The 24954-nt window shown below is 65.1% G+C and overlaps 5 protein-coding genes across 5 annotated transcripts; all 5 read left to right on the top strand.

The window, feature by feature from the left end:
• Nucleotides 1-339: 339 nt before the first annotated feature.
• On the top strand, nt 340-1643 carry LOC144580822 (double homeobox protein 4-like protein 4). The gene has a single exon (XM_078360198.1). The coding sequence runs from the start codon at nt 384-386 to the stop codon at nt 1641-1643; it is 1260 nt and encodes a 419-aa protein (XP_078216324.1). The 5' UTR covers nt 340-383.
• Nucleotides 1644-5600: 3957 nt separating this feature from the next.
• Nucleotides 5601-6904, top strand: LOC144576468 (double homeobox protein 4-like protein 4). The gene has a single exon (XM_078360258.1). The coding sequence runs from the start codon at nt 5645-5647 to the stop codon at nt 6902-6904; it is 1260 nt and encodes a 419-aa protein (XP_078216384.1). The 5' UTR covers nt 5601-5644.
• A 3956-nt stretch (nt 6905-10860) lies between these two features.
• On the top strand, nt 10861-12164 carry LOC128930488 (double homeobox protein 4-like protein 4). Its single transcript, XM_078360197.1, has one exon. The coding sequence runs from the start codon at nt 10905-10907 to the stop codon at nt 12162-12164; it is 1260 nt and encodes a 419-aa protein (XP_078216323.1). The 5' UTR covers nt 10861-10904.
• Nucleotides 12165-16122: 3958 nt separating this feature from the next.
• Nucleotides 16123-17426, top strand: LOC100405864 (double homeobox protein 4-like protein 4). Its single transcript, XM_078360259.1, has one exon. It carries the CDS (start codon nt 16167-16169, stop codon nt 17424-17426), a length of 1260 nt encoding a protein of 419 aa, XP_078216385.1. The 5' UTR covers nt 16123-16166.
• Nucleotides 17427-21382: 3956 nt separating this feature from the next.
• LOC128930483 (double homeobox protein 4-like protein 4) lies at nt 21383-22686 on the top strand. The gene has a single exon (XM_078360196.1). The coding sequence runs from the start codon at nt 21427-21429 to the stop codon at nt 22684-22686; it is 1260 nt and encodes a 419-aa protein (XP_078216322.1). The 5' UTR covers nt 21383-21426.
• The last annotated feature ends 2268 nt before the right edge of the window (nt 22687-24954 follow it).

The raw sequence follows: 24954 nt of genomic DNA, 5'->3' as shown, positions 1-24954 counted from the left end.
TGACGTGTTCGAGCCCGGAGAGAGGCTTCCAGTTTCCGTAGAATTCCTGGAGAACCCCAGAGGTCCAGCCCCCGAAGCCCCGCGTGTCCCTCCCCCGCCGCTCAGGCCCCACCCCCGACCACCCCACAGGGCCCTGGTGTCCCTGTGGTTTCCGGCTTGAGAGGGCGGGCTACCCCGCCCTGGGTCCCCGGAGCTCATGCAAATTCAGGAAGGGGTGGGGCCGCTAGGTCTCTATAAAAGCGGCCCCTGGCTGGCGGGGCCGGACTCCTGGCTTGACCTGCCTGCAGGTGCGGTGCACAGCAGAGGTTGGCTGAGGCGCGCGGGAGCCGCCGGGCCTCTGTGTGCCTGTGTCTGTCTGTGACACTCGGCCCGGTCTCCCCGCGATGGCTCTCCCCACAGCTCCCGGCAGCCCTCTCCCGGCGGAGGCCCGAGGGCGAGGAAGGCGAAAGAGGCTCGTTTGGACTCCGAGCCAGAGGGACGCCCTGCGAGCGTCCTTTGAGCGGAACCCGTACCCGGGCATGGCCACCAGAGAACAGCTGGCCCAGGCCATCGGCGTTCCGGAGCCCAGGGTCCAGATTTGGTTTCAGAACGAGAGATCGCGCCGGCTGAGGCAGCACCGGCGGGAATCCAGGCCCTGGCCTGGGCCACGCGGCCCGCCAGAAGGCCGGCGAAAGCGGACGGCCGTGACCCAGTCCCAGACCGCCGTGCTCCTCCGGGCCTTCGAGCGAGAGCGCTTTCCGGACTTCGCCACCAGGGAGGAACTGGCCAGAGAGACGGGCCTCCCGGAGTCCAGGATTCAGATTTGGTTTCAGAATCGAAGGGCCAGGCATCCAGGCCGGGCTGGCAGGGGACCCGCGGCCGCAGGCGGCCCGCGCGACACGGCCCCCGGCGGGCGCGGCTCCTCTGCTCGCTCCTGGGTCGCCTCCACCCACACCGGGGCGTGGGGGGCGGCGCTTCCCGCACCCCAAGTGCCCTGCGCGCCTGGGGCCCTCCCACAGGGGCCCGTCGTGAGCCAGGCAGCAGGGGCCGTGCCCCTGCTCCTGCACGGACAGGCCCCACAGGCAGAAGGAATCTCGCAACCTGACCCGGCGCTCGGGGCCCTCGGGGCTTTCGGGTTCGCCGCCCTGGCTCCTTCGGGGGTGGCGCTCCCCCAGCCTCAGAGCCTTCCGGGGCCTCCGCACCCGGGCAGATGCCACGAGGAGCGGGAGCCGCAGCACGCCGGCCTGCCGGGGACGTGCTCCGTGGGACAGCTTGGGCCCGCTCAAGCCGACTCACAGGGGCGAGGTGTGCAGGGTCCCTGGTGGGGCTGGGGCCAGGGGCCCCAGGTGGCCGGGGCGGCAGGGGAACCCCAAGCCGCGCCACCTCCACCTCCGCAGCCCGCACCCCCGGAGGCCTCCGCCTGGCAGGGGCAGATGCCAGCCCTGCAGGCGCCTTCCCAAGCGCTCCAGGAGCCGGAGGAGCGCTCGTCTGCGCTCACCTCCAGCCTGCTGGACGAGCTCCTGTCGACCCCAGAGTTTCAGCAGCAGGCACGACCTTTCCTAGAGACGGAGCCACTGGGGGAGCTGAAGGAGGTGGAAGAGCTCGCTTCCCTGGAGCCACCCCTCAGCGAGGAAGAATACCGGGCTCTGCTGGAGGAGCTTTAAAAGGCGCGCGCGGGTCGGGGAGGGGTGGGGGCAGGGCGGTGGCCTCTCTCCCGCCGTGAGGTGACCGTGTGGCTCCGCTTCCAGCGGCGTGTCTTGGCGTCTCGCCCTCCCGCTGACCTGTCTGGGATCCCTGAGTGCCAGGTCCGTCCGTCCGGTGAGAGACTACACACAGGGCAGGGCTGTGCCGTCCTTCTATCCCGGGCATCTTGGGGACCCCAGAGCCCGCCCAGGGCCCGGGAGCTGGGCGGTCTAGTGCGCCGGCGCGGGTCTGCAGGCAGCCCGCGGCGCTGCGCTTCGGGGGACCAGCGCAGGCAGAGCTGTCGTCCCTCCTCGCAGCCCTGCCCCCACGCCACCCCGCGTACTTCAGGAGGGTGGGCAGAGGGGGCGCTTTGCCCGGGAAACACCGGGCCGGGTCCGAAGGCGGGGCCGCTCTCCAATCCGCGACACGCCTCTTCTTGCCTCCCCGCTCCGCCCACCCATCACTGGCACACCGGTAACCCGCCAGCCTCCCCCTCCCACCGTCACGGAGCAGCGCCGGGCAGCCCAGTGCGGCCCCGAGACCACCCTTCCCCCCACCCCCAACCCCGTCTACCCCGCGAGCAAACGCTTGGACTGCCCTCTCCAGGCGCGAGGGATGGCGGCTAGAGATGGGGAGAGGATCCCAGGACCAGAGGGAGGGACGAGTGAAGGGAGGAAAGGACGGAAGGGAGAGAGGGAGGAAGGGAGGGAGGCAGGGACCGAGGGACAGGGAGGGACGCACAGGGAGGGACCCAGGGAGCGAAGGGAGGGTGAAAAGGAGAAAGAGAGAAAGGGGGAGAGAAAGGAAGAAACCGAGGTTTGGAGGGACTGAGGAAGAAAGGGAAAGACGGGAACAGGGTGGAACAGAGGGGGAGAGAGAGGGACCACGGGACAGAGGGACATAGGCAGAGATTAGAGCGGTCTCCTGCCTCCAGGACCAACGGAGGGACCCCACAGCCTTAAAGCATTTCGGGAGCTCAATGCGATGCGTGCCAGTCCTCGTTTCACCCACGGGGTTCACAGACGGCATATCCCCACGGCGAACCCTGCAACGGAGCGCGAGGCAGTCTCATCCCCACAGGGGTCACCCTCGGGCCGATTGAAGCGTGATTTCCGACTTCAGCCTGTGATCGGCTGGGTGTGCGCGTGCGCGCGTGTGCATGGATTTGAGGCTCCTGCGGCCTGTCTTGCCGTTTCGCTGACCTGCCTGGGAGCCCTCAGTTCTAGGTCCGTCCGGTGAGAGACAGCACACAGGGCGGGGCTGTGCTGTCATTCTCTCCCCAGCATCTAGGGAACCCCAGAACCCGCCCAGGGCCCGGGAGCTGGGCGGTCTAGTGCGCGTGCGCGGGTCTGCAGGCAGCCCGCGGCCGCTTCTGGGGACCGGCGCAGGCAGAGCTGTCGGCCCTCCTCGCAGCCCTGCCCCCACGCCACCCGGCCTACTTCAGGAGGGTGGGCGGAGGGAGCGTTTCGCCCCCCCCCCCGGAAACACCGGGCCGGGTCCCCAGGCAGGCCGGCTCTCCATTCCGCTGCACCCCTCTTCTGCCTCCCCGATTCGCCCACCGATCACTCGCACACCGGTGCCCCGCCAGCTTCCCCGCCATCACCGAGTAGCGCCTGGCAGCTCAATATAGACCCGAGACCACTCCTCCCACGGCCCCGCTACGAACGACCCCGCGGGCAAACGGAAGGGCTGCTTTCTCCAGGCCGGAGGGAAGGCGGGTAGAGAAGCGGGGAGGATCCCAGGCCGCGAGGGAGGGACGAGGGAAGGGAGGGAAGGACGCAAGGGAGAGAGGGAGGGGGAAGGGAGTGAGGGAGGGACGGAGGGTGGGGGGTAGGGTGGGACCCAGCACCTAGGTCGTGTGACACTGTCCTCCTGCCTTGGCACCTCATGCTTGGGGCTTTGGGACATATGTCTGTGCTCATAACTAGGATGCTGTGATTCCCTTCTCTTGCCTCATATCTGCTCACATAGGAGTCAATAACATATTGCTGGGCCCGCCATCCAGTTACATTCCTTCTCTGTCATGACCCTCTTCTCAGAAAGCATTGCGACACACTGTTGAGTCCACAGTCAATGTGATGTGAGTCCCCTGCGTGAACCCTGCCCACAGAGACCATTGTGACGTCATGTCTGGGGACTCAACTATTCTCAGTGATTGTCTTGTTACCCCTGCTCTTTGCCCACAGGAGCGGATGTGGCTTGTCTCTGGGCCCAGCACCCAGGTGAGGTAACTGTGCTCGCCTGACTGGGCTGCGCTTACAAAAGAAAGAGTGACTTGTCACCGGGCCCGGCACACAGGCGATGCGGTCCCCTTGTCTGGGTTCTCGTCCACAGGTATCATCATGACATACTTTTGGTCTCTTCTGCTGGGTGGCCTGTGTCGCCCCCTTCTTCCTGGGAAGTGTCCACCGACACTGAAATGGAACATTTCACCTGACTCAGCACCTACACGACCTGTCTCTCGTATTACGCCTTGGCTTTTCCCACCGGGCTGATTGGGACATACAGCTGAGCACAGCCTCTAGGCTATTTAACTCTTCTCTTCTCACGTGGTCCTACCCACAGGAGGTATTGGGATATATTTCTAAGCACTTCACCTAGGTAATGACCCTTTTTGGGGCTTTCCCCGGATACGGTACGGTGACCTATTTCTGGACCAGCACCGAGGCGATGTCCCTCATTTCTCCTACCTGTTGCCTGTTAGGGCAAAGGAATTCCTAGGGGTGTGAGTCTACAGAAACCGCGATTCTTGCCTCCTCAGGAGAAACGACTCCACCGAGGGCCGTAAAGCAGGAGAGTTTCCGAGCAGCAGTAAACGTGTATGAAGAAGCTTCGGAAGCGGAAGAGAAGGAGGGAAAGTACGCGTGGCAGAGTGCCAAGAGGATGACTCACAAGGCAAAAGCAGGATGCGACCTTTCGACCTGGCGTTTTATATGTTGGAATGCCTCTGGGTTGTGGTTGTTGGTCGCGGTGTTGTCTTTCTTTGTTTTTCGTTTTGTTTCGTTTTTCTTCTTTTTTTAAAAGACGGAGTCTCGCCCTCTCGCCCAGGCTGGAGTTCAATGGCCGGATCTCGGCTCACCGCAACCTCCACCCCTCGGGTTCCGGTAATTCTCCTGCCCCAGCCTCCCAAGTCGCTGCGGTTACAGGCGTCTGCCACCACGCCCGGCTAATTTTTTTTTAACTTTTGTATGTGACCTCCGCAAGGGTGCCTGTCGCTCAGCTCTCTGTGGCTTCCTAAGTCGTGGTGACCTGATGACGTTCACCGTTTTCTTCCCCGAGCTCGGCGGGGAAACAGAAACTCCCAGGGATCCGTGGAAAAGCAGCAGCGTGTCGCTGCCCTTTCTATCCAGGTTGCCGAGACTCCCCGTGTGGCAGGAAACAGGAATGCCTCGTCAGGCCGTCTCTGCCCGGGAGAGTTTCTGTCTCCGTGCCTTCGCTCTCGTTTTCTAGAGGAACACGAACAGGATCCACGCAGCTGCGTGTGTGAGAGTGTCGCGGCCACGGCGACACCCACAGACGTGGACGCCTTGACGGAGAGGGGGGGCTTGGAAAACTCAGGCCTGTCACGGGGGTTCGCTTCTGCACGCCACCCTCCCTGGTGACGTGTTCGAGCCCGGAGAGAGGCTTCCAGTTTCCGTAGAATTCCTGGAGAACCCCAGAGGTCCAGCCCCCGAAGCCCCGCGTGTCCCTCCCCCGCCGCTCAGGCCCCACCCCCGACCACCCCACAGGGCCCTGGTGTCCCTGTGGTTTCCGGCTTGAGAGGGCGGGCTACCCCGCCCTGGGTCCCCGGAGCTCATGCAAATTCAGGAAGGGGTGGGGCCGCTAGGTCTCTATAAAAGCGGCCCCTGGCTGGCGGGGCCGGACTCCTGGCTTGACCTGCCTGCAGGTGCGGTGCACAGCAGAGGTTGGCTGAGGCGCGCGGGAGCCGCCGGGCCTCTGTGTGCCTGTGTCTGTCTGTGACACTCGGCCCGGTCTCCCCGCGATGGCTCTCCCCACAGCTCCCGGCAGCCCTCTCCCGGCGGAGGCCCGAGGGCGAGGAAGGCGAAAGAGGCTCGTTTGGACTCCGAGCCAGAGGGACGCCCTGCGAGCGTCCTTTGAGCGGAACCCGTACCCGGGCATGGCCACCAGAGAACAGCTGGCCCAGGCCATCGGCGTTCCGGAGCCCAGGGTCCAGATTTGGTTTCAGAACGAGAGATCGCGCCGGCTGAGGCAGCACCGGCGGGAATCCAGGCCCTGGCCTGGGCCACGCGGCCCGCCAGAAGGCCGGCGAAAGCGGACGGCCGTGACCCAGTCCCAGACCGCCGTGCTCCTCCGGGCCTTCGAGCGAGAGCGCTTTCCGGACTTCGCCACCAGGGAGGAACTGGCCAGAGAGACGGGCCTCCCGGAGTCCAGGATTCAGATTTGGTTTCAGAATCGAAGGGCCAGGCATCCAGGCCGGGCTGGCAGGGGACCCGCGGCCGCAGGCGGCCCGCGCGACACGGCCCCCGGCGGGCGCGGCTCCTCTGCTCGCTCCTGGGTCGCCTCCACCCACACCGGGGCGTGGGGGGCGGCGCTTCCCGCACCCCAAGTGCCCTGCGCGCCTGGGGCCCTCCCACAGGGGCCCGTCGTGAGCCAGGCAGCAGGGGCCGTGCCCCTGCTCCTGCACGGACAGGCCCCACAGGCAGAAGGAATCTCGCAACCTGACCCGGCGCTCGGGGCCCTCGGGGCTTTCGGGTTCGCCGCCCTGGCTCCTTCGGGGGTGGCGCTCCCCCAGCCTCAGAGCCTTCCGGGGCCTCCGCACCCGGGCAGATGCCACGAGGAGCGGGAGCCGCAGCACGCCGGCCTGCCGGGGACGTGCTCCGTGGGACAGCTTGGGCCCGCTCAAGCCGACTCACAGGGGCGAGGTGTGCAGGGTCCCTGGTGGGGCTGGGGCCAGGGGCCCCAGGTGGCCGGGGCGGCAGGGGAACCCCAAGCCGCGCCACCTCCACCTCCGCAGCCCGCACCCCCGGAGGCCTCCGCCTGGCAGGGGCAGATGCCAGCCCTGCAGGCGCCTTCCCAAGCGCTCCAGGAGCCGGAGGAGCGCTCGTCTGCGCTCACCTCCAGCCTGCTGGACGAGCTCCTGTCGACCCCAGAGTTTCAGCAGCAGGCACGACCTTTCCTAGAGACGGAGCCACTGGGGGAGCTGAAGGAGGTGGAAGAGCTCGCTTCCCTGGAGCCACCCCTCAGCGAGGAAGAATACCGGGCTCTGCTGGAGGAGCTTTAAAAGGCGCGCGCGGGTCGGGGAGGGGTGGGGGCAGGGCGGTGGCCTCTCTCCCGCCGTGAGGTGACCGTGTGGCTCCGCTTCCAGCGGCGTGTCTTGGCGTCTCGCCCTCCCGCTGACCTGTCTGGGATCCCTGAGTGCCAGGTCCGTCCGTCCGGTGAGAGACTACACACAGGGCAGGGCTGTGCCGTCCTTCTATCCCGGGCATCTTGGGGACCCCAGAGCCCGCCCAGGGCCCGGGAGCTGGGCGGTCTAGTGCGCCGGCGCGGGTCTGCAGGCAGCCCGCGGCGCTGCGCTTCGGGGGACCAGCGCAGGCAGAGCTGTCGTCCCTCCTCGCAGCCCTGCCCCCACGCCACCCCGCGTACTTCAGGAGGGTGGGCAGAGGGGGCGCTTTGCCCGGGAAACACCGGGCCGGGTCCGAAGGCGGGGCCGCTCTCCAATCCGCGACACGCCTCTTCTTGCCTCCCCGCTCCGCCCACCCATCACTGGCACACCGGTAACCCGCCAGCCTCCCCCTCCCACCGTCACGGAGCAGCGCCGGGCAGCCCAGTGCGGCCCCGAGACCACCCTTCCCCCCACCCCCAACCCCGTCTACCCCGCGAGCAAACGCTTGGACTGCCCTCTCCAGGCGCGAGGGATGGCGGCTAGAGATGGGGAGAGGATCCCAGGACCAGAGGGAGGGACGAGTGAAGGGAGGAAAGGACGGAAGGGAGAGAGGGAGGAAGGGAGGGAGGCAGGGACCGAGGGACAGGGAGGGACGCACAGGGAGGGACCCAGGGAGCGAAGGGAGGGTGAAAAGGAGAAAGAGAGAAAGGGGGAGAGAAAGGAAGAAACCGAGGTTTGGAGGGACTGAGGAAGAAAGGGAAAGACGGGAACAGGGTGGAACAGAGGGGGAGAGAGAGGGACCACGGGACAGAGGGACATAGGCAGAGATTAGAGCGGTCTCCTGCCTCCAGGACCAACGGAGGGACCCCACAGCCTTAAAGCATTTCGGGAGCTCAATGCGATGCGTGCCAGTCCTCGTTTCACCCACGGGGTTCACAGACGGCATATCCCCACGGCGAACCCTGCAACGGAGCGCGAGGCAGTCTCATCCCCACAGGGGTCACCCTCGGGCCGATTGAAGCGTGATTTCCGACTTCAGCCTGTGATCGGCTGGGTGTGCGCGTGCGCGCGTGTGCATGGATTTGAGGCTCCTGCGGCCTGTCTTGCCGTTTCGCTGACCTGCCTGGGAGCCCTCAGTTCTAGGTCCGTCCGGTGAGAGACAGCACACAGGGCGGGGCTGTGCTGTCATTCTCTCCCCAGCATCTAGGGAACCCCAGAACCCGCCCAGGGCCCGGGAGCTGGGCGGTCTAGTGCGCGTGCGCGGGTCTGCAGGCAGCCCGCGGCCGCTTCTGGGGACCAGCGCAGGCAGAGCTGTCGGCCCTCCTCGCAGCCCTGCCCCCACGCCACCCGGCCTACTTCAGGAGGGTGGGCGGAGGGAGCGTTTCGCCCCCCCCCCGGAAACACCGGGCCGGGTCCCCAGGCAGGCCGGCTCTCCATTCCGCTGCACCCCTCTTCTGCCTCCCCGATTCGCCCACCGATCACTCGCACACCGGTGCCCCGCCAGCTTCCCCGCCATCACCGAGTAGCGCCTGGCAGCTCAATATAGACCCGAGACCACTCCTCCCACGGCCCCGCTACGAACGACCCCGCGGGCAAACGGAAGGGCTGCTTTCTCCAGGCCGGAGGGAAGGCGGGTAGAGAAGCGGGGAGGATCCCAGGCCGCGAGGGAGGGACGAGGGAAGGGAGGGAAGGACGCAAGGGAGAGAGGGAGGGGGAAGGGAGTGAGGGAGGGACGGAGGGTGGGGGGTAGGGTGGGACCCAGCACCTAGGTCGTGTGACACTGTCCTCCTGCCTTGGCACCTCATGCTTGGGGCTTTGGGACATATGTCTGTGCTCATAACTAGGATGCTGTGATTCCCTTCTCTTGCCTCATATCTGCTCACATAGGAGTCAATAACATATTGCTGGGCCCGCCATCCAGTTACATTCCTTCTCTGTCATGACCCTCTTCTCAGAAAGCATTGCGACACACTGTTGAGTCCACAGTCAATGTGATGTGAGTCCCCTGCGTGAACCCTGCCCACAGAGACCATTGTGACGTCATGTCTGGGGACTCAACTATTCTCAGTGATTGTCTTGTTACCCCTGCTCTTTGCCCACAGGAGCGGATGTGGCTTGTCTCTGGGCCCAGCACCCAGGTGAGGTAACTGTGCTCGCCTGACTGGGCTGCGCTTACAAAAGAAAGAGTGACTTGTCACCGGGCCCGGCACACAGGCGATGCGGTCCCCTTGTCTGGGTTCTCGTCCACAGGTATCATCATGACATACTTTTGGTCTCTTCTGCTGGGTGGCCTGTGTCGCCCCCTTCTTCCTGGGAAGTGTCCACCGACACTGAAATGGAACATTTCACCTGACTCAGCACCTACACGACCTGTCTCTCGTATTACGCCTTGGCTTTTCCCACCGGGCTGATTGGGACATACAGCTGAGCACAGCCTCTAGGCTATTTAACTCTTCTCTTCTCACGTGGTCCTACCCACAGGAGGTATTGGGATATATTTCTAAGCACTTCACCTAGGTAATGACCCTTTTTGGGGCTTTCCCCGGATACGGTACGGTGACCTATTTCTGGACCAGCACCGAGGCGATGTCCCTCATTTCTCCTACCTGTTGCCTGTTAGGGCAAAGGAATTCCTAGGGGTGTGAGTCTACAGAAACCGCGATTCTTGCCTCCTCAGGAGAAACGACTCCACCGAGGGCCGTAAAGCAGGAGAGTTTCCGAGCAGCAGTAAACGTGTATGAAGAAGCTTCGGAAGCGGAAGAGAAGGAGGGAAAGTACACGTGGCAGAGTGCCAAGAGGATGACTCACAAGGCAAAAGCAGGATGCGACCTTTCGACCTGGCGTTTTATATGTTGGAATGCCTCTGGGTTGTGGTTGTTGGTCGCGGTGTTGTCTTTCTTTGTTTTTCGTTTTGTTTCGTTTTTCTTCTTTTTTTAAAAGACGGAGTCTCGCCCTCTCGCCCAGGCTGGAGTTCAATGGCCGGATCTCGGCTCACCGCAACCTCCACCCCTCGGGTTCCGGTAATTCTCCTGCCCCAGCCTCCCAAGTCGCTGCGGTTACAGGCGTCTGCCACCACGCCCGGCTAATTTTTTTTTAACTTTTGTATGTGACCTCCGCAAGGGTGCCTGTCGCTCAGCTCTCTGTGGCTTCCTAAGTCGTGGTGACCTGATGACGTTCACCGTTTTCTTCCCCGAGCTCGGCGGGGAAACAGAAACTCCCAGGGATCCGTGGAAAAGCAGCAGCGTGTCGCTGCCCTTTCTATCCAGGTTGCCGAGACTCCCCGTGTGGCAGGAAACAGGAATGCCTCGTCAGGCCGTCTCTGCCCGGGAGAGTTTCTGTCTCCGTGCCTTCGCTCTCGTTTTCTAGAGGAACACGAACCGGATCCACGCAGCTGCGTGTGTGAGAGTGTCGCGGCCACGGCGACACCCACAGACGTGGACGCCTTGACGGAGAGGGGGGGCTTGGAAAACTCAGGCCTGTCACGGGGGTTCGCTTCTGCACGCCACCCTCCCTGGTGACGTGTTCGAGCCCGGAGAGAGGCTTCCAGTTTCCGTAGAATTCCTGGAGAACCCCAGAGGTCCAGCCCCCGAAGCCCCGCGTGTCCCTCCCCCGCCGCTCAGGCCCCACCCCCGACCACCCCACAGGGCCCTGGTGTCCCTGTGGTTTCCGGCTTGAGAGGGCGGGCTACCCCGCCCTGGGTCCCCGGAGCTCATGCAAATTCAGGAAGGGGTGGGGCCGCTAGGTCTCTATAAAAGCGGCCCCTGGCTGGCGGGGCCGGACTCCTGGCTTGACCTGCCTGCAGGTGCGGTGCACAGCAGAGGTTGGCTGAGGCGCGCGGGAGCCGCCGGGCCTCTGTGTGCCTGTGTCTGTCTGTGACACTCGGCCCGGTCTCCCCGCGATGGCTCTCCCCACAGCTCCCGGCAGCCCTCTCCCGGCGGAGGCCCGAGGGCGAGGAAGGCGAAAGAGGCTCGTTTGGACTCCGAGCCAGAGGGACGCCCTGCGAGCGTCCTTTGAGCGGAACCCGTACCCGGGCATGGCCACCAGAGAACAGCTGGCCCAGGCCATCGGCGTTCCGGAGCCCAGGGTCCAGATTTGGTTTCAGAACGAGAGATCGCGCCGGCTGAGGCAGCACCGGCGGGAATCCAGGCCCTGGCCTGGGCCACGCGGCCCGCCAGAAGGCCGGCGAAAGCGGACGGCCGTGACCCAGTCCCAGACCGCCGTGCTCCTCCGGGCCTTCGAGCGAGAGCGCTTTCCGGACTTCGCCACCAGGGAGGAACTGGCCAGAGAGACGGGCCTCCCGGAGTCCAGGATTCAGATTTGGTTTCAGAATCGAAGGGCCAGGCATCCAGGCCGGGCTGGCAGGGGACCCGCGGCCGCAGGCGGCCCGCGCGACACGGCCCCCGGCGGGCGCGGCTCCTCTGCTCGCTCCTGGGTCGCCTCCACCCACACCGGGGCGTGGGGGGCGGCGCTTCCCGCACCCCAAGTGCCCTGCGCGCCTGGGGCCCTCCCACAGGGGCCCGTCGTGAGCCAGGCAGCAGGGGCCGTGCCCCTGCTCCTGCACGGACAGGCCCCACAGGCAGAAGGAATCTCGCAACCTGACCCGGCGCTCGGGGCCCTCGGGGCTTTCGGGTTCGCCGCCCTGGCTCCTTCGGGGGTGGCGCTCCCCCAGCCTCAGAGCCTTCCGGGGCCTCCGCACCCGGGCAGATGCCACGAGGAGCGGGAGCCGCAGCACGCCGGCCTGCCGGGGACGTGCTCCGTGGGACAGCTTGGGCCCGCTCAAGCCGACTCACAGGGGCGAGGTGTGCAGGGTCCCTGGTGGGGCTGGGGCCAGGGGCCCCAGGTGGCCGGGGCGGCAGGGGAACCCCAAGCCGCGCCACCTCCACCTCCGCAGCCCGCACCCCCGGAGGCCTCCGCCTGGCAGGGGCAGATGCCAGCCCTGCAGGCGCCTTCCCAAGCGCTCCAGGAGCCGGAGGAGCGCTCGTCTGCGCTCACCTCCAGCCTGCTGGACGAGCTCCTGTCGACCCCAGAGTTTCAGCAGCAGGCACGACCTTTCCTAGAGACGGAGCCACTGGGGGAGCTGAAGGAGGTGGAAGAGCTCGCTTCCCTGGAGCCACCCCTCAGCGAGGAAGAATACCGGGCTCTGCTGGAGGAGCTTTAAAAGGCGCGCGCGGGTCGGGGAGGGGTGGGGGCAGGGCGGTGGCCTCTCTCCCGCCGTGAGGTGACCGTGTGGCTCCGCTTCCAGCGGCGTGTCTTGGCGTCTCGCCCTCCCGCTGACCTGTCTGGGATCCCTGAGTGCCAGGTCCGTCCGTCCGGTGAGAGACTACACACAGGGCAGGGCTGTGCCGTCCTTCTATCCCGGGCATCTTGGGGACCCCAGAGCCCGCCCAGGGCCCGGGAGCTGGGCGGTCTAGTGCGCCGGCGCGGGTCTGCAGGCAGCCCGCGGCGCTGCGCTTCGGGGGACCAGCGCAGGCAGAGCTGTCGTCCCTCCTCGCAGCCCTGCCCCCACGCCACCCCGCGTACTTCAGGAGGGTGGGCAGAGGGGGCGCTTTGCCCGGGAAACACCGGGCCGGGTCCGAAGGCGGGGCCGCTCTCCAATCCGCGACACGCCTCTTCTTGCCTCCCCGCTCCGCCCACCCATCACTGGCACACCGGTAACCCGCCAGCCTCCCCCTCCCACCGTCACGGAGCAGCGCCGGGCAGCCCAGTGCGGCCCCGAGACCACCCTTCCCCCCACCCCCAACCCCGTCTACCCCGCGAGCAAACGCTTGGACTGCCCTCTCCAGGCGCGAGGGATGGCGGCTAGAGATGGGGAGAGGATCCCAGGACCAGAGGGAGGGACGAGTGAAGGGAGGAAAGGACGGAAGGGAGAGAGGGAGGAAGGGAGGGAGGCAGGGACCGAGGGACAGGGAGGGACGCACAGGGAGGGACCCAGGGAGCGAAGGGAGGGTGAAAAGGAGAAAGAGAGAAAGGGGGAGAGAAAGGAAGAAACCGAGGTTTGGAGGGACTGAGGAAGAAAGGGAAAGACGGGAACAGGGTGGAACAGAGGGGGAGAGAGAGGGACCACGGGACAGAGGGACATAGGCAGAGATTAGAGCGGTCTCCTGCCTCCAGGACCAACGGAGGGACCCCACAGCCTTAAAGCATTTCGGGAGCTCAATGCGATGCGTGCCAGTCCTCGTTTCACCCACGGGGTTCACAGACGGCATATCCCCACGGCGAACCCTGCAACGGAGCGCGAGGCAGTCTCATCCCCACAGGGGTCACCCTCGGGCCGATTGAAGCGTGATTTCCGACTTCAGCCTGTGATCGGCTGGGTGTGCGCGTGCGCGCGTGTGCATGGATTTGAGGCTCCTGCGGCCTGTCTTGCCGTTTCGCTGACCTGCCTGGGAGCCCTCAGTTCTAGGTCCGTCCGGTGAGAGACAGCACACAGGGCGGGGCTGTGCTGTCATTCTCTCCCCAGCATCTAGGGAACCCCAGAACCCGCCCAGGGCCCGGGAGCTGGGCGGTCTAGTGCGCGTGCGCGGGTCTGCAGGCAGCCCGCGGCCGCTTCTGGGGACCGGCGCAGGCAGAGCTGTCGGCCCTCCTCGCAGCCCTGCCCCCACGCCACCCGGCCTACTTCAGGAGGGTGGGCGGAGGGAGCGTTTCGCCCCCCCCCCCCGGAAACACCGGGCCGGGTCCCCAGGCAGGCCGGCTCTCCATTCCGCTGCACCCCTCTTCTGCCTCCCCGATTCGCCCACCGATCACTCGCACACCGGTGCCCCGCCAGCTTCCCCGCCATCACCGAGTAGCGCCTGGCAGCTCAATATAGACCCGAGACCACTCCTCCCACGGCCCCGCTACGAACGACCCCGCGGGCAAACGGAAGGGCTGCTTTCTCCAGGCCGGAGGGAAGGCGGGTAGAGAAGCGGGGAGGATCCCAGGCCGCGAGGGAGGGACGAGGGAAGGGAGGGAAGGACGCAAGGGAGAGAGGGAGGGGGAAGGGAGTGAGGGAGGGACGGAGGGTGGGGGGTAGGGTGGGACCCAGCACCTAGGTCGTGTGACACTGTCCTCCTGCCTTGGCACCTCATGCTTGGGGCTTTGGGACATATGTCTGTGCTCATAACTAGGATGCTGTGATTCCCTTCTCTTGCCTCATATCTGCTCACATAGGAGTCAATAACATATTGCTGGGCCCGCCATCCAGTTACATTCCTTCTCTGTCATGACCCTCTTCTCAGAAAGCATTGCGACACACTGTTGAGTCCACAGTCAATGTGATGTGAGTCCCCTGCGTGAACCCTGCCCACAGAGACCATTGTGACGTCATGTCTGGGGACTCAACTATTCTCAGTGATTGTCTTGTTACCCCTGCTCTTTGCCCACAGGAGCGGATGTGGCTTGTCTCTGGGCCCAGCACCCAGGTGAGGTAACTGTGCTCGCCTGACTGGGCTGCGCTTACAAAAGAAAGAGTGACTTGTCACCGGGCCCGGCACACAGGCGATGCGGTCCCCTTGTCTGGGTTCTCGTCCACAGGTATCATCATGACATACTTTTGGTCTCTTCTGCTGGGTGGCCTGTGTCGCCCCCTTCTTCCTGGGAAGTGTCCACCGACACTGAAATGGAACATTTCACCTGACTCAGCACCTACACGACCTGTCTCTTGTATTACGCCTTGGCTTTTCCCACCGGGCTGATTGGGACATACAGCTGAGCACAGCCTCTAGGCTATTTAACTCTTCTCTTCTCACGTGGTCCTACCCACAGGAGGTATTGGGATATATTTCTAAGCACTTCACCTAGGTAATGACCCTTTTTGGGGCTTTCCCCGGATACGGTACGGTGACCTATTTCTGGACCAGCACCGAGGCGATGTCCCTCATTTCTCCTACCTGTTGCCTGTTAGGGCAAAGGAATTCCTAGGGGTGTGAGTCTACAGAAACCGCGATTCTTGCCTCCTCAGGAGAAACGACTCCACCGAGGGCCGTAAAGCAGGAGAGTTTCCGAGCAGCAGTAAACGTGTATGAAGAAGCTTCGGAAGCGGAAGAGAAGGAGGGAAAGTACGCGTGGCAGAGTGCCAAGAGGATGACTCACAAGGCAAAAGCAGGATGCGACCTTTCGACCTGGCGTTTTATATGTTGGAATGCCTCTGGGTTGTGGTTGTTGGTCGCGGTGTTGTCTTTCTTTGTTTTTCGTTTTGTTTCGTTTTTCTTCTTTTTTTAAAAGATGGAGTCTCGCCCTCTCGCCCAGGCTGGAGTTCAATGGCCGGATCTCGGCTCACCGCAACCTCCACCCCTCGGGTTCCGGTAATTCTCCTGCCCCAGCCTCCCAAGTCGCTGCGGTTACAGGCGTCTGCCACCACGCCCGGCTAATTTTTTTTTAACTTTTGTATGTGACCTCCGCAAGGGTGCCTGTCGCTCAGCTCTCTGTGGCTTCCTAAGTCGTGGTGACCTGATGACGTTCACCGTTTTCTTCCCCGAGCTCGGCGGGGAAACAGAAACTCCCAGGGATCCGTGGAAAAGCAGCAGCGTGTCGCTGCCCTTTCTATCCAGGTTGCCGAGACTCCCCGTGTGGCAGGAAACAGGAATGCCTCGTCAGGCCGTCTCTGCCCGGGAGAGTTTCTGTCTCCGTGCCTTCGCTCTCGTTTTCTAGAGGAACACGAACAGGATCCACGCAGCTGCGTGTGTGAGAGTGTCGCGGCCACGGCGACACCCACAGACGTGGACGCCTTGACGGAGAGGGGGGGCTTGGAAAACTCAGGCCTGTCACGGGGGTTCGCTTCTGCACGCCACCCTCCCTGGTGACGTGTTCGAGCCCGGAGAGAGGCTTCCAGTTTCCGTAGAATTCCTGGAGAACCCCAGAGGTCCAGCCCCCGAAGCCCCGCGTGTCCCTCCCCCGCCGCTCAGGCCCCACCCCCGACCACCCCACAGGGCCCTGGTGTCCCTGTGGTTTCCGGCTTGAGAGGGCGGGCTACCCCGCCCTGGGTCCCCGGAGCTCATGCAAATTCAGGAAGGGGTGGGGCCGCTAGGTCTCTATAAAAGCGGCCCCTGGCTGGCGGGGCCGGACTCCTGGCTTGACCTGCCTGCAGGTGCGGTGCACAGCAGAGGTTGGCTGAGGCGCGCGGGAGCCGCCGGGCCTCTGTGTGCCTGTGTCTGTCTGTGACACTCGGCCCGGTCTCCCCGCGATGGCTCTCCCCACAGCTCCCGGCAGCCCTCTCCCGGCGGAGGCCCGAGGGCGAGGAAGGCGAAAGAGGCTCGTTTGGACTCCGAGCCAGAGGGACGCCCTGCGAGCGTCCTTTGAGCGGAACCCGTACCCGGGCATGGCCACCAGAGAACAGCTGGCCCAGGCCATCGGCGTTCCGGAGCCCAGGGTCCAGATTTGGTTTCAGAACGAGAGATCGCGCCGGCTGAGGCAGCACCGGCGGGAATCCAGGCCCTGGCCTGGGCCACGCGGCCCGCCAGAAGGCCGGCGAAAGCGGACGGCCGTGACCCAGTCCCAGACCGCCGTGCTCCTCCGGGCCTTCGAGCGAGAGCGCTTTCCGGACTTCGCCACCAGGGAGGAACTGGCCAGAGAGACGGGCCTCCCGGAGTCCAGGATTCAGATTTGGTTTCAGAATCGAAGGGCCAGGCATCCAGGCCGGGCTGGCAGGGGACCCGCGGCCGCAGGCGGCCCGCGCGACACGGCCCCCGGCGGGCGCGGCTCCTCTGCTCGCTCCTGGGTCGCCTCCACCCACACCGGGGCGTGGGGGGCGGCGCTTCCCGCACCCCAAGTGCCCTGCGCGCCTGGGGCCCTCCCACAGGGGCCCGTCGTGAGCCAGGCAGCAGGGGCCGTGCCCCTGCTCCTGCACGGACAGGCCCCACAGGCAGAAGGAATCTCGCAACCTGACCCGGCGCTCGGGGCCCTCGGGGCTTTCGGGTTCGCCGCCCTGGCTCCTTCGGGGGTGGCGCTCCCCCAGCCTCAGAGCCTTCCGGGGCCTCCGCACCCGGGCAGATGCCACGAGGAGCGGGAGCCGCAGCACGCCGGCCTGCCGGGGACGTGCTCCGTGGGACAGCTTGGGCCCGCTCAAGCCGACTCACAGGGGCGAGGTGTGCAGGGTCCCTGGTGGGGCTGGGGCCAGGGGCCCCAGGTGGCCGGGGCGGCAGGGGAACCCCAAGCCGCGCCACCTCCACCTCCGCAGCCCGCACCCCCGGAGGCCTCCGCCTGGCAGGGGCAGATGCCAGCCCTGCAGGCGCCTTCCCAAGCGCTCCAGGAGCCGGAGGAGCGCTCGTCTGCGCTCACCTCCAGCCTGCTGGACGAGCTCCTGTCGACCCCAGAGTTTCAGCAGCAGGCACGACCTTTCCTAGAGACGGAGCCACTGGGGGAGCTGAAGGAGGTGGAAGAGCTCGCTTCCCTGGAGCCACCCCTCAGCGAGGAAGAATACCGGGCTCTGCTGGAGGAGCTTTAAAAGGCGCGCGCGGGTCGGGGAGGGGTGGGGGCAGGGCGGTGGCCTCTCTCCCGCCGTGAGGTGACCGTGTGGCTCCGCTTCCAGCGGCGTGTCTTGGCGTCTCGCCCTCCCGCTGACCTGTCTGGGATCCCTGAGTGCCAGGTCCGTCCGTCCGGTGAGAGACTACACACAGGGCAGGGCTGTGCCGTCCTTCTATCCCGGGCATCTTGGGGACCCCAGAGCCCGCCCAGGGCCCGGGAGCTGGGCGGTCTAGTGCGCCGGCGCGGGTCTGCAGGCAGCCCGCGGCGCTGCGCTTCGGGGGACCAGCGCAGGCAGAGCTGTCGTCCCTCCTCGCAGCCCTGCCCCCACGCCACCCCGCGTACTTCAGGAGGGTGGGCAGAGGGGGCGCTTTGCCCGGGAAACACCGGGCCGGGTCCGAAGGCGGGGCCGCTCTCCAATCCGCGACACGCCTCTTCTTGCCTCCCCGCTCCGCCCACCCATCACTGGCACACCGGTAACCCGCCAGCCTCCCCCTCCCACCGTCACGGAGCAGCGCCGGGCAGCCCAGTGCGGCCCCGAGACCACCCTTCCCCCCACCCCCAACCCCGTCTACCCCGCGAGCAAACGCTTGGACTGCCCTCTCCAGGCGCGAGGGATGGCGGCTAGAGATGGGGAGAGGATCCCAGGACCAGAGGGAGGGACGAGTGAAGGGAGGAAAGGACGGAAGGGAGAGAGGGAGGAAGGGAGGGAGGCAGGGACCGAGGGACAGGGAGGGACGCACAGGGAGGGACCCAGGGAGCGAAGGGAGGGTGAAAAGGAGAAAGAGAGAAAGGGGGAGAGAAAGGAAGAAACCGAGGTTTGGAGGGACTGAGGAAGAAAGGGAAAGACGGGAACAGGGTGGAACAGAGGGGGAGAGAGAGGGACCACGGGACAGAGGGACATAGGCAGAGATTAGAGCGGTCTCCTGCCTCCAGGACCAACGGAGGGACCCCACAGCCTTAAAGCATTTCGGGAGCTCAATGCGATGCGTGCCAGTCCTCGTTTCACCCACGGGGTTCACAGACGGCATATCCCCACGGCGAACCCTGCAACGGAGCGCGAGGCAGTCTCATCCCCACAGGGGTCACCCTCGGGCCGATTGAAGCGTGATTTCCGACTTCAGCCTGTGATCGGCTGGGTGTGCGCGTGCGCGCGTGTGCATGGATTTGAGGCTCCTGCGGCCTGTCTTGCCGTTTCGCTGACCTGCCTGGGAGCCCTCAGTTCTAGGTCCGTCCGGTGAGAGACAGCACACAGGGCGGGGCTGTGCTGTCATTCTCTCCCCAGCATCTAGGGAACCCCAGAACCCGCCCAGGGCCCGGGAGCTGGGCGGTCTAGTGCGCGTGCGCGGGTCTGCAGGCAGCCCGCGGCCGCTTCTGGGGACCAGCGCAGGCAGAGCTGTCGGCCCTCCTCGCAGCCCTGCCCCCACGCCACCCGGCCTACTTCAGGAGGGTGGGCGGAGGGAGCGTTTCGCCCCCCCCCCGGAAACACCGGGCCGGGTCCCCAGGCAGGCCGGCTCTCCATTCCGCTGCACCCCTCTTCTGCCTCCCCGATTCGCCCACCGATCACTCGCACACCGGTGCCCCGCCAGCTTCCCCGCCATCACCGAGTAGCGCCTGGCAGCTCAATATAGACCCGAGACCACTCCTCCCACGGCCCCGCTACGAACGACCCCGCGGGCAAACGGAAGGGCTGCTTTCTCCAGGCCGGAGGGAAGGCGGGTAGAGAAGCGGGGAGGATCCCAGGCCGCGAGGGAGGGACGAGGGAAGGGAGGGAAGGACGCAAGGGAGAGAGGGAGGGGGAAGGGAGTGAGGGAGGGACGGAGGGTGGGGGGTAGGGTGGGACCCAGCACCTAGGTCGTGTGACACTGTCCTCCTGCCTTGGCACCTCATGCTTGGGGCTTTGGGACATATGTCTGTGCTCATAACTAGGATGCTGTGATTCCCTTCTCTTGCCTCATATCTGCTCACATAGGAGTCAATAACATATTGCTGGGCCCGCCATCCAGTTACATTCCTTCTCTGTCATGACCCTCTTCTCAGAAAGCATTGCGACACACTGTTGAGTCCACAGTCAATGTGATGTGAGTCCCCTGCGTGAACCCTGCCCACAGAGACCATTGTGACGTCATGTCTGGGGACTCAACTATTCTCAGTGATTGTCTTGTTACCCCTGCTCTTTGCCCACAGGAGCGGATGTGGCTTGTCTCTGGGCCCAGCACCCAGGTGAGGTAACTGTGCTCGCCTGACTGGGCTGCGCTTACAAAAGAAAGAGTGACTTGTCACCGGGCCCGGCACACAGGCGATGCGGTCCCCTTGTCTGGGTTCTCGTCCACAGGTATCATCATGACATACTTTTGGTCTCTTCTGCTGGGTGGCCTGTGTCGCCCCCTTCTTCCTGGGAAGTGTCCACCGACACTGAAATGGAACATTTCACCTGACTCAGCACCTACACGACCTGTCTCTCGTATTACGCCTTGGCTTTTCCCACCGGGCTGATTGGGACATACAGCTGAGCACAGCCTCTAGGCTATTTAACTCTTCTCTTCTCACGTGGTCCTACCCACAGGAGGTATTGGGATATATTTCTAAGCACTTCACCTAGGTAATGACCCTTTTTGGGGCTTTCCCCGGATACGGTACGGTGACCTATTTCTGGACCAGCACCGAGGCGATGTCCCTCATTTCTCCTACCTGTTGCCTGTTAGGGCAAAGGAATTCCTAGGGGTGTGAGTCTACAGAAACCGCGATTCTTGCCTCCTCAGGAGAAACGACTCCACCGAGGGCCGTAAAGCAGGAGAGTTTCCGAGCAGCAGTAAACGTGTATGAAGAAGCTTCGGAAGCGGAAGAGAAGGAGGGAAAGTACACGTGGCAGAGTGCCAAGAGGATGACTCACAAGGCAAAAGCAGGATGCGACCTTTCGACCTGGCGTTTTATATGTTGGAATGCCTCTGGGTTGTGGTTGTTGGTCGCGGTGTTGTCTTTCTTTGTTTTTCGTTTTGTTTCGTTTTTCTTCTTTTTTTAAAAGACGGAGTCTCGCCCTCTCGCCCAGGCTGGAGTTCAATGGCCGGATCTCGGCTCACCGCAACCTCCACCCCTCGGGTTCCGGTAATTCTCCTGCCCCAGCCTCCCAAGTCGCTGCGGTTACAGGCGTCTGCCACCACGCCCGGCTAATTTTTTTTTAACTTTTGTATGTGACCTCCGCAAGGGTGCCTGTCGCTCAGCTCTCTGTGGCTTCCTAAGTCGTGGTGACCTGATGACGTTCACCGTTTTCGTCCCCGAGCTCGGCGGGGAAACAGAAACTCCCAGGGATCCGTGGAAAAGCAGCAGCGTGTCGCTGCCCTTTCTATCCAGGTTGCCGAGACTCCCCGTGTGGCAGGAAACAGGAATGCCTCGTCAGGCCGTCTCTGCCCGGGAGAGTTTCTGTCTCCGTGCCTTCGCTCTCGTTTTCTAGAGGAACACGAACCGGATCCACGCAGCTGCGTGTGTGAGAGTGTCGCGGCCACGGCGACACCCACAGACGTGGACGCCTTGACGGAGAGGGGGGGCTTGGAAAACTCAGGCCTGTCACGGGGGTTCGCTTCTGCACCCCACCCTCCCTGGTGACGTGTTCGAGCCCGGAGAGAGGCTTCCAGTTTCCGTAGAATTCCTGGAGAACCCCAGAGGTCCAGCCCCCGAAGCCCCGCGTGTCCCTCCCCCGCCGCTCAGGCCCCACCCCCGACCACCCCACAGGGCCCTGGTGTCCCTGTGGTTTCCGGCTTGAGAGGGCGGGCTACCCCGCCCTGGGTCCCCGGAGCTCATGCAAATTCAGGAAGGGGTGGGGCCGCTAGGTCTCTATAAAAGCGGCCCCTGGCTGGCGGGGCCGGACTCCTGGCTTGACCTGCCTGCAGGTGCGGTGCACAGCAGAGGTTGGCTGAGGCGCGCGGGAGCCGCCGGGCCTCTGTGTGCCTGTGTCTGTCTGTGACACTCGGCCCGGTCTCCCCGCGATGGCTCTCCCCACAGCTCCCGGCAGCCCTCTCCCGGCGGAGGCCCGAGGGCGAGGAAGGCGAAAGAGGCTCGTTTGGACTCCGAGCCAGAGGGACGCCCTGCGAGCGTCCTTTGAGCGGAACCCGTACCCGGGCATGGCCACCAGAGAACAGCTGGCCCAGGCCATCGGCGTTCCGGAGCCCAGGGTCCAGATTTGGTTTCAGAACGAGAGATCGCGCCGGCTGAGGCAGCACCGGCGGGAATCCAGGCCCTGGCCTGGGCCACGCGGCCCGCCAGAAGGCCGGCGAAAGCGGACGGCCGTGACCCAGTCCCAGACCGCCGTGCTCCTCCGGGCCTTCGAGCGAGAGCGCTTTCCGGACTTCGCCACCAGGGAGGAACTGGCCAGAGAGACGGGCCTCCCGGAGTCCAGGATTCAGATTTGGTTTCAGAATCGAAGGGCCAGGCATCCAGGCCGGGCTGGCAGGGGACCCGCGGCCGCAGGCGGCCCGCGCGACACGGCCCCCGGCGGGCGCGGCTCCTCTGCTCGCTCCTGGGTCGCCTCCACCCACACCGGGGCGTGGGGGGCGGCGCTTCCCGCACCCCAAGTGCCCTGCGCGCCTGGGGCCCTCCCACAGGGGCCCGTCGTGAGCCAGGCAGCAGGGGCCGTGCCCCTGCTCCTGCACGGACAGGCCCCACAGGCAGAAGGAATCTCGCAACCTGACCCGGCGCTCGGGGCCCTCGGGGCTTTCGGGTTCGCCGCCCTGGCTCCTTCGGGGGTGGCGCTCCCCCAGCCTCAGAGCCTTCCGGGGCCTCCGCACCCGGGCAGATGCCACGAGGAGCGGGAGCCGCAGCACGCCGGCCTGCCGGGGACGTGCTCCGTGGGACAGCTTGGGCCCGCTCAAGCCGACTCACAGGGGCGAGGTGTGCAGGGTCCCTGGTGGGGCTGGGGCCAGGGGCCCCAGGTGGCCGGGGCGGCAGGGGAACCCCAAGCCGCGCCACCTCCACCTCCGCAGCCCGCACCCCCGGAGGCCTCCGCCTGGCAGGGGCAGATGCCAGCCCTGCAGGCGCCTTCCCAAGCGCTCCAGGAGCCGGAGGAGCGCTCGTCTGCGCTCACCTCCAGCCTGCTGGACGAGCTCCTGTCGACCCCAGAGTTTCAGCAGCAGGCACGACCTTTCCTAGAGACGGAGCCACTGGGGGAGCTGAAGGAGGTGGAAGAGCTCGCTTCCCTGGAGCCACCCCTCAGCGAGGAAGAATACCGGGCTCTGCTGGAGGAGCTTTAAAAGGCGCGCGCGGGTCGGGGAGGGGTGGGGGCAGGGCGGTGGCCTCTCTCCCGCCGTGAGGTGACCGTGTGGCTCCGCTTCCAGCGGCGTGTCTTGGCGTCTCGCCCTCCCGCTGACCTGTCTGGGATCCCTGAGTGCCAGGTCCGTCCGTCCGGTGAGAGACTACACACAGGGCAGGGCTGTGCCGTCCTTCTATCCCGGGCATCTTGGGGACCCCAGAGCCCGCCCAGGGCCCGGGAGCTGGGCGGTCTAGTGCGCCGGCGCGGGTCTGCAGGCAGCCCGCGGCGCTGCGCTTCGGGGGACCAGCGCAGGCAGAGCTGTCGTCCCTCCTCGCAGCCCTGCCCCCACGCCACCCCGCGTACTTCAGGAGGGTGGGCAGAGGGGGCGCTTTGCCCGGGAAACACCGGGCCGGGTCCGAAGGCGGGGCCGCTCTCCAATCCGCGACACGCCTCTTCTTGCCTCCCCGCTCCGCCCACCCATCACTGGCACACCGGTAACCCGCCAGCCTCCCCCTCCCACCGTCACGGAGCAGCGCCGGGCAGCCCAGTGCGGCCCCGAGACCACCCTTCCCCCCACCCCCAACCCCGTCTACCCCGCGAGCAAACGCTTGGACTGCCCTCTCCAGGCGCGAGGGATGGCGGCTAGAGATGGGGAGAGGATCCCAGGACCAGAGGGAGGGACGAGTGAAGGGAGGAAAGGACGGAAGGGAGAGAGGGAGGAAGGGAGGGAGGCAGGGACCGAGGGACAGGGAGGGACGCACAGGGAGGGACCCAGGGAGCGAAGGGAGGGTGAAAAGGAGAAAGAGAGAAAGGGGGAGAGAAAGGAAGAAACCGAGGTTTGGAGGGACTGAGGAAGAAAGGGAAAGACGGGAACAGGGTGGAACAGAGGGGGAGAGAGAGGGACCACGGGACAGAGGGACATAGGCAGAGATTAGAGCGGTCTCCTGCCTCCAGGACCAACGGAGGGACCCCACAGCCTTAAAGCATTTCGGGAGCTCAATGCGATGCGTGCCAGTCCTCGTTTCACCCACGGGGTTCACAGACGGCATATCCCCACGGCGAACCCTGCAACGGAGCGCGAGGCAGTCTCATCCCCACAGGGGTCACCCTCGGGCCGATTGAAGCGTGATTTCCGACTTCAGCCTGTGATCGGCTGGGTGTGCGCGTGCGCGCGTGTGCATGGATTTGAGGCTCCTGCGGCCTGTCTTGCCGTTTCGCTGACCTGCCTGGGAGCCCTCAGTTCTAGGTCCGTCCGGTGAGAGACAGCACACAGGGCGGGGCTGTGCTGTCATTCTCTCCCCAGCATCTAGGGAACCCCAGAACCCGCCCAGGGCCCGGGAGCTGGGCGGTCTAGTGCGCGTGCGCGGGTCTGCAGGCAGCCCGCGGCCGCTTCTGGGGACCGGCGCAGGCAGAGCTGTCGGCCCTCCTCGCAGCCCTGCCCCCACGCCACCCGGCCTACTTCAGGAGGGTGGGCGGAGGGAGCGTTTCGCCCCCCCCCCCGGAAACACCGGGCCGGGTCCCCAGGCAGGCCGGCTCTCCATTCCGCTGCACCCCTCTTCTGCCTCCCCGATTCGCCCACCGATCACTCGCACACCGGTGCCCCGCCAGCTTCCCCGCCATCACCGAGTAGCGCCTGGCAGCTCAATATAGACCCGAGACCACTCCTCCCACGGCCCCGCTACGAACGACCCCGCGGGCAAACGGAAGGGCTGCTTTCTCCAGGCCGGAGGGAAGGCGGGTAGAGAAGCGGGGAGGATCCCAGGCCGCGAGGGAGGGACGAGGGAAGGGAGGGAAGGACGCAAGGGAGAGAGGGAGGGGGAAGGGAGTGAGGGAGGGACGGAGGGTGGGGGGTAGGGTGGGACCCAGCACCTAGGTCGTGTGACACTGTCCTCCTGCCTTGGCACCTCATGCTTGGGGCTTTGGGACATATGTCTGTGCTCATAACTAGGATGCTGTGATTCCCTTCTCTTGCCTCATATCTGCTCACATAGGAGTCAATAACATATTGCTGGGCCCGCCATCCAGTTACATTCCTTCTCTGTCATGACCCTCTTCTCAGAAAGCATTGCGACACACTGTTGAGTCCACAGTCAATGTGATGTGAGTCCCCTGCGTGAACCCTGCCCACAGAGACCATTGTGACGTCATGTCTGGGGACTCAACTATTCTCAGTGATTGTCTTGTTACCCCTGCTCTTTGCCCACAGGAGCGGATGTGGCTTGTCTCTGGGCCCAGCACCCAGGTGAGGTAACTGTGCTCGCCTGACTGG

Source organism: Callithrix jacchus, chromosome 22 (assembly GCF_049354715.1).
Source record: "Callithrix jacchus isolate 240 chromosome 22, calJac240_pri, whole genome shotgun sequence".
NCBI lineage: Eukaryota > Metazoa > Chordata > Mammalia > Primates > Cebidae > Callithrix > Callithrix jacchus.
This window is presented reverse-complemented; position numbering and strand designations above follow the sequence as displayed.

What these genes read in the sequence shown, in the direction of transcription:
- LOC144580822 (XM_078360198.1), top strand. Translation starts at nt 384, where the DNA reads ATGGCTCTCCCCACAGCTCCCGGCAGCCCTCTCCCGGCGGAGGCCCGA.
- LOC144576468 (XM_078360258.1), top strand. Translation starts at nt 5,645, where the DNA reads ATGGCTCTCCCCACAGCTCCCGGCAGCCCTCTCCCGGCGGAGGCCCGA.
- LOC128930488 (XM_078360197.1), top strand. Translation starts at nt 10,905, where the DNA reads ATGGCTCTCCCCACAGCTCCCGGCAGCCCTCTCCCGGCGGAGGCCCGA.
- LOC100405864 (XM_078360259.1), top strand. Translation starts at nt 16,167, where the DNA reads ATGGCTCTCCCCACAGCTCCCGGCAGCCCTCTCCCGGCGGAGGCCCGA.
- LOC128930483 (XM_078360196.1), top strand. Translation starts at nt 21,427, where the DNA reads ATGGCTCTCCCCACAGCTCCCGGCAGCCCTCTCCCGGCGGAGGCCCGA.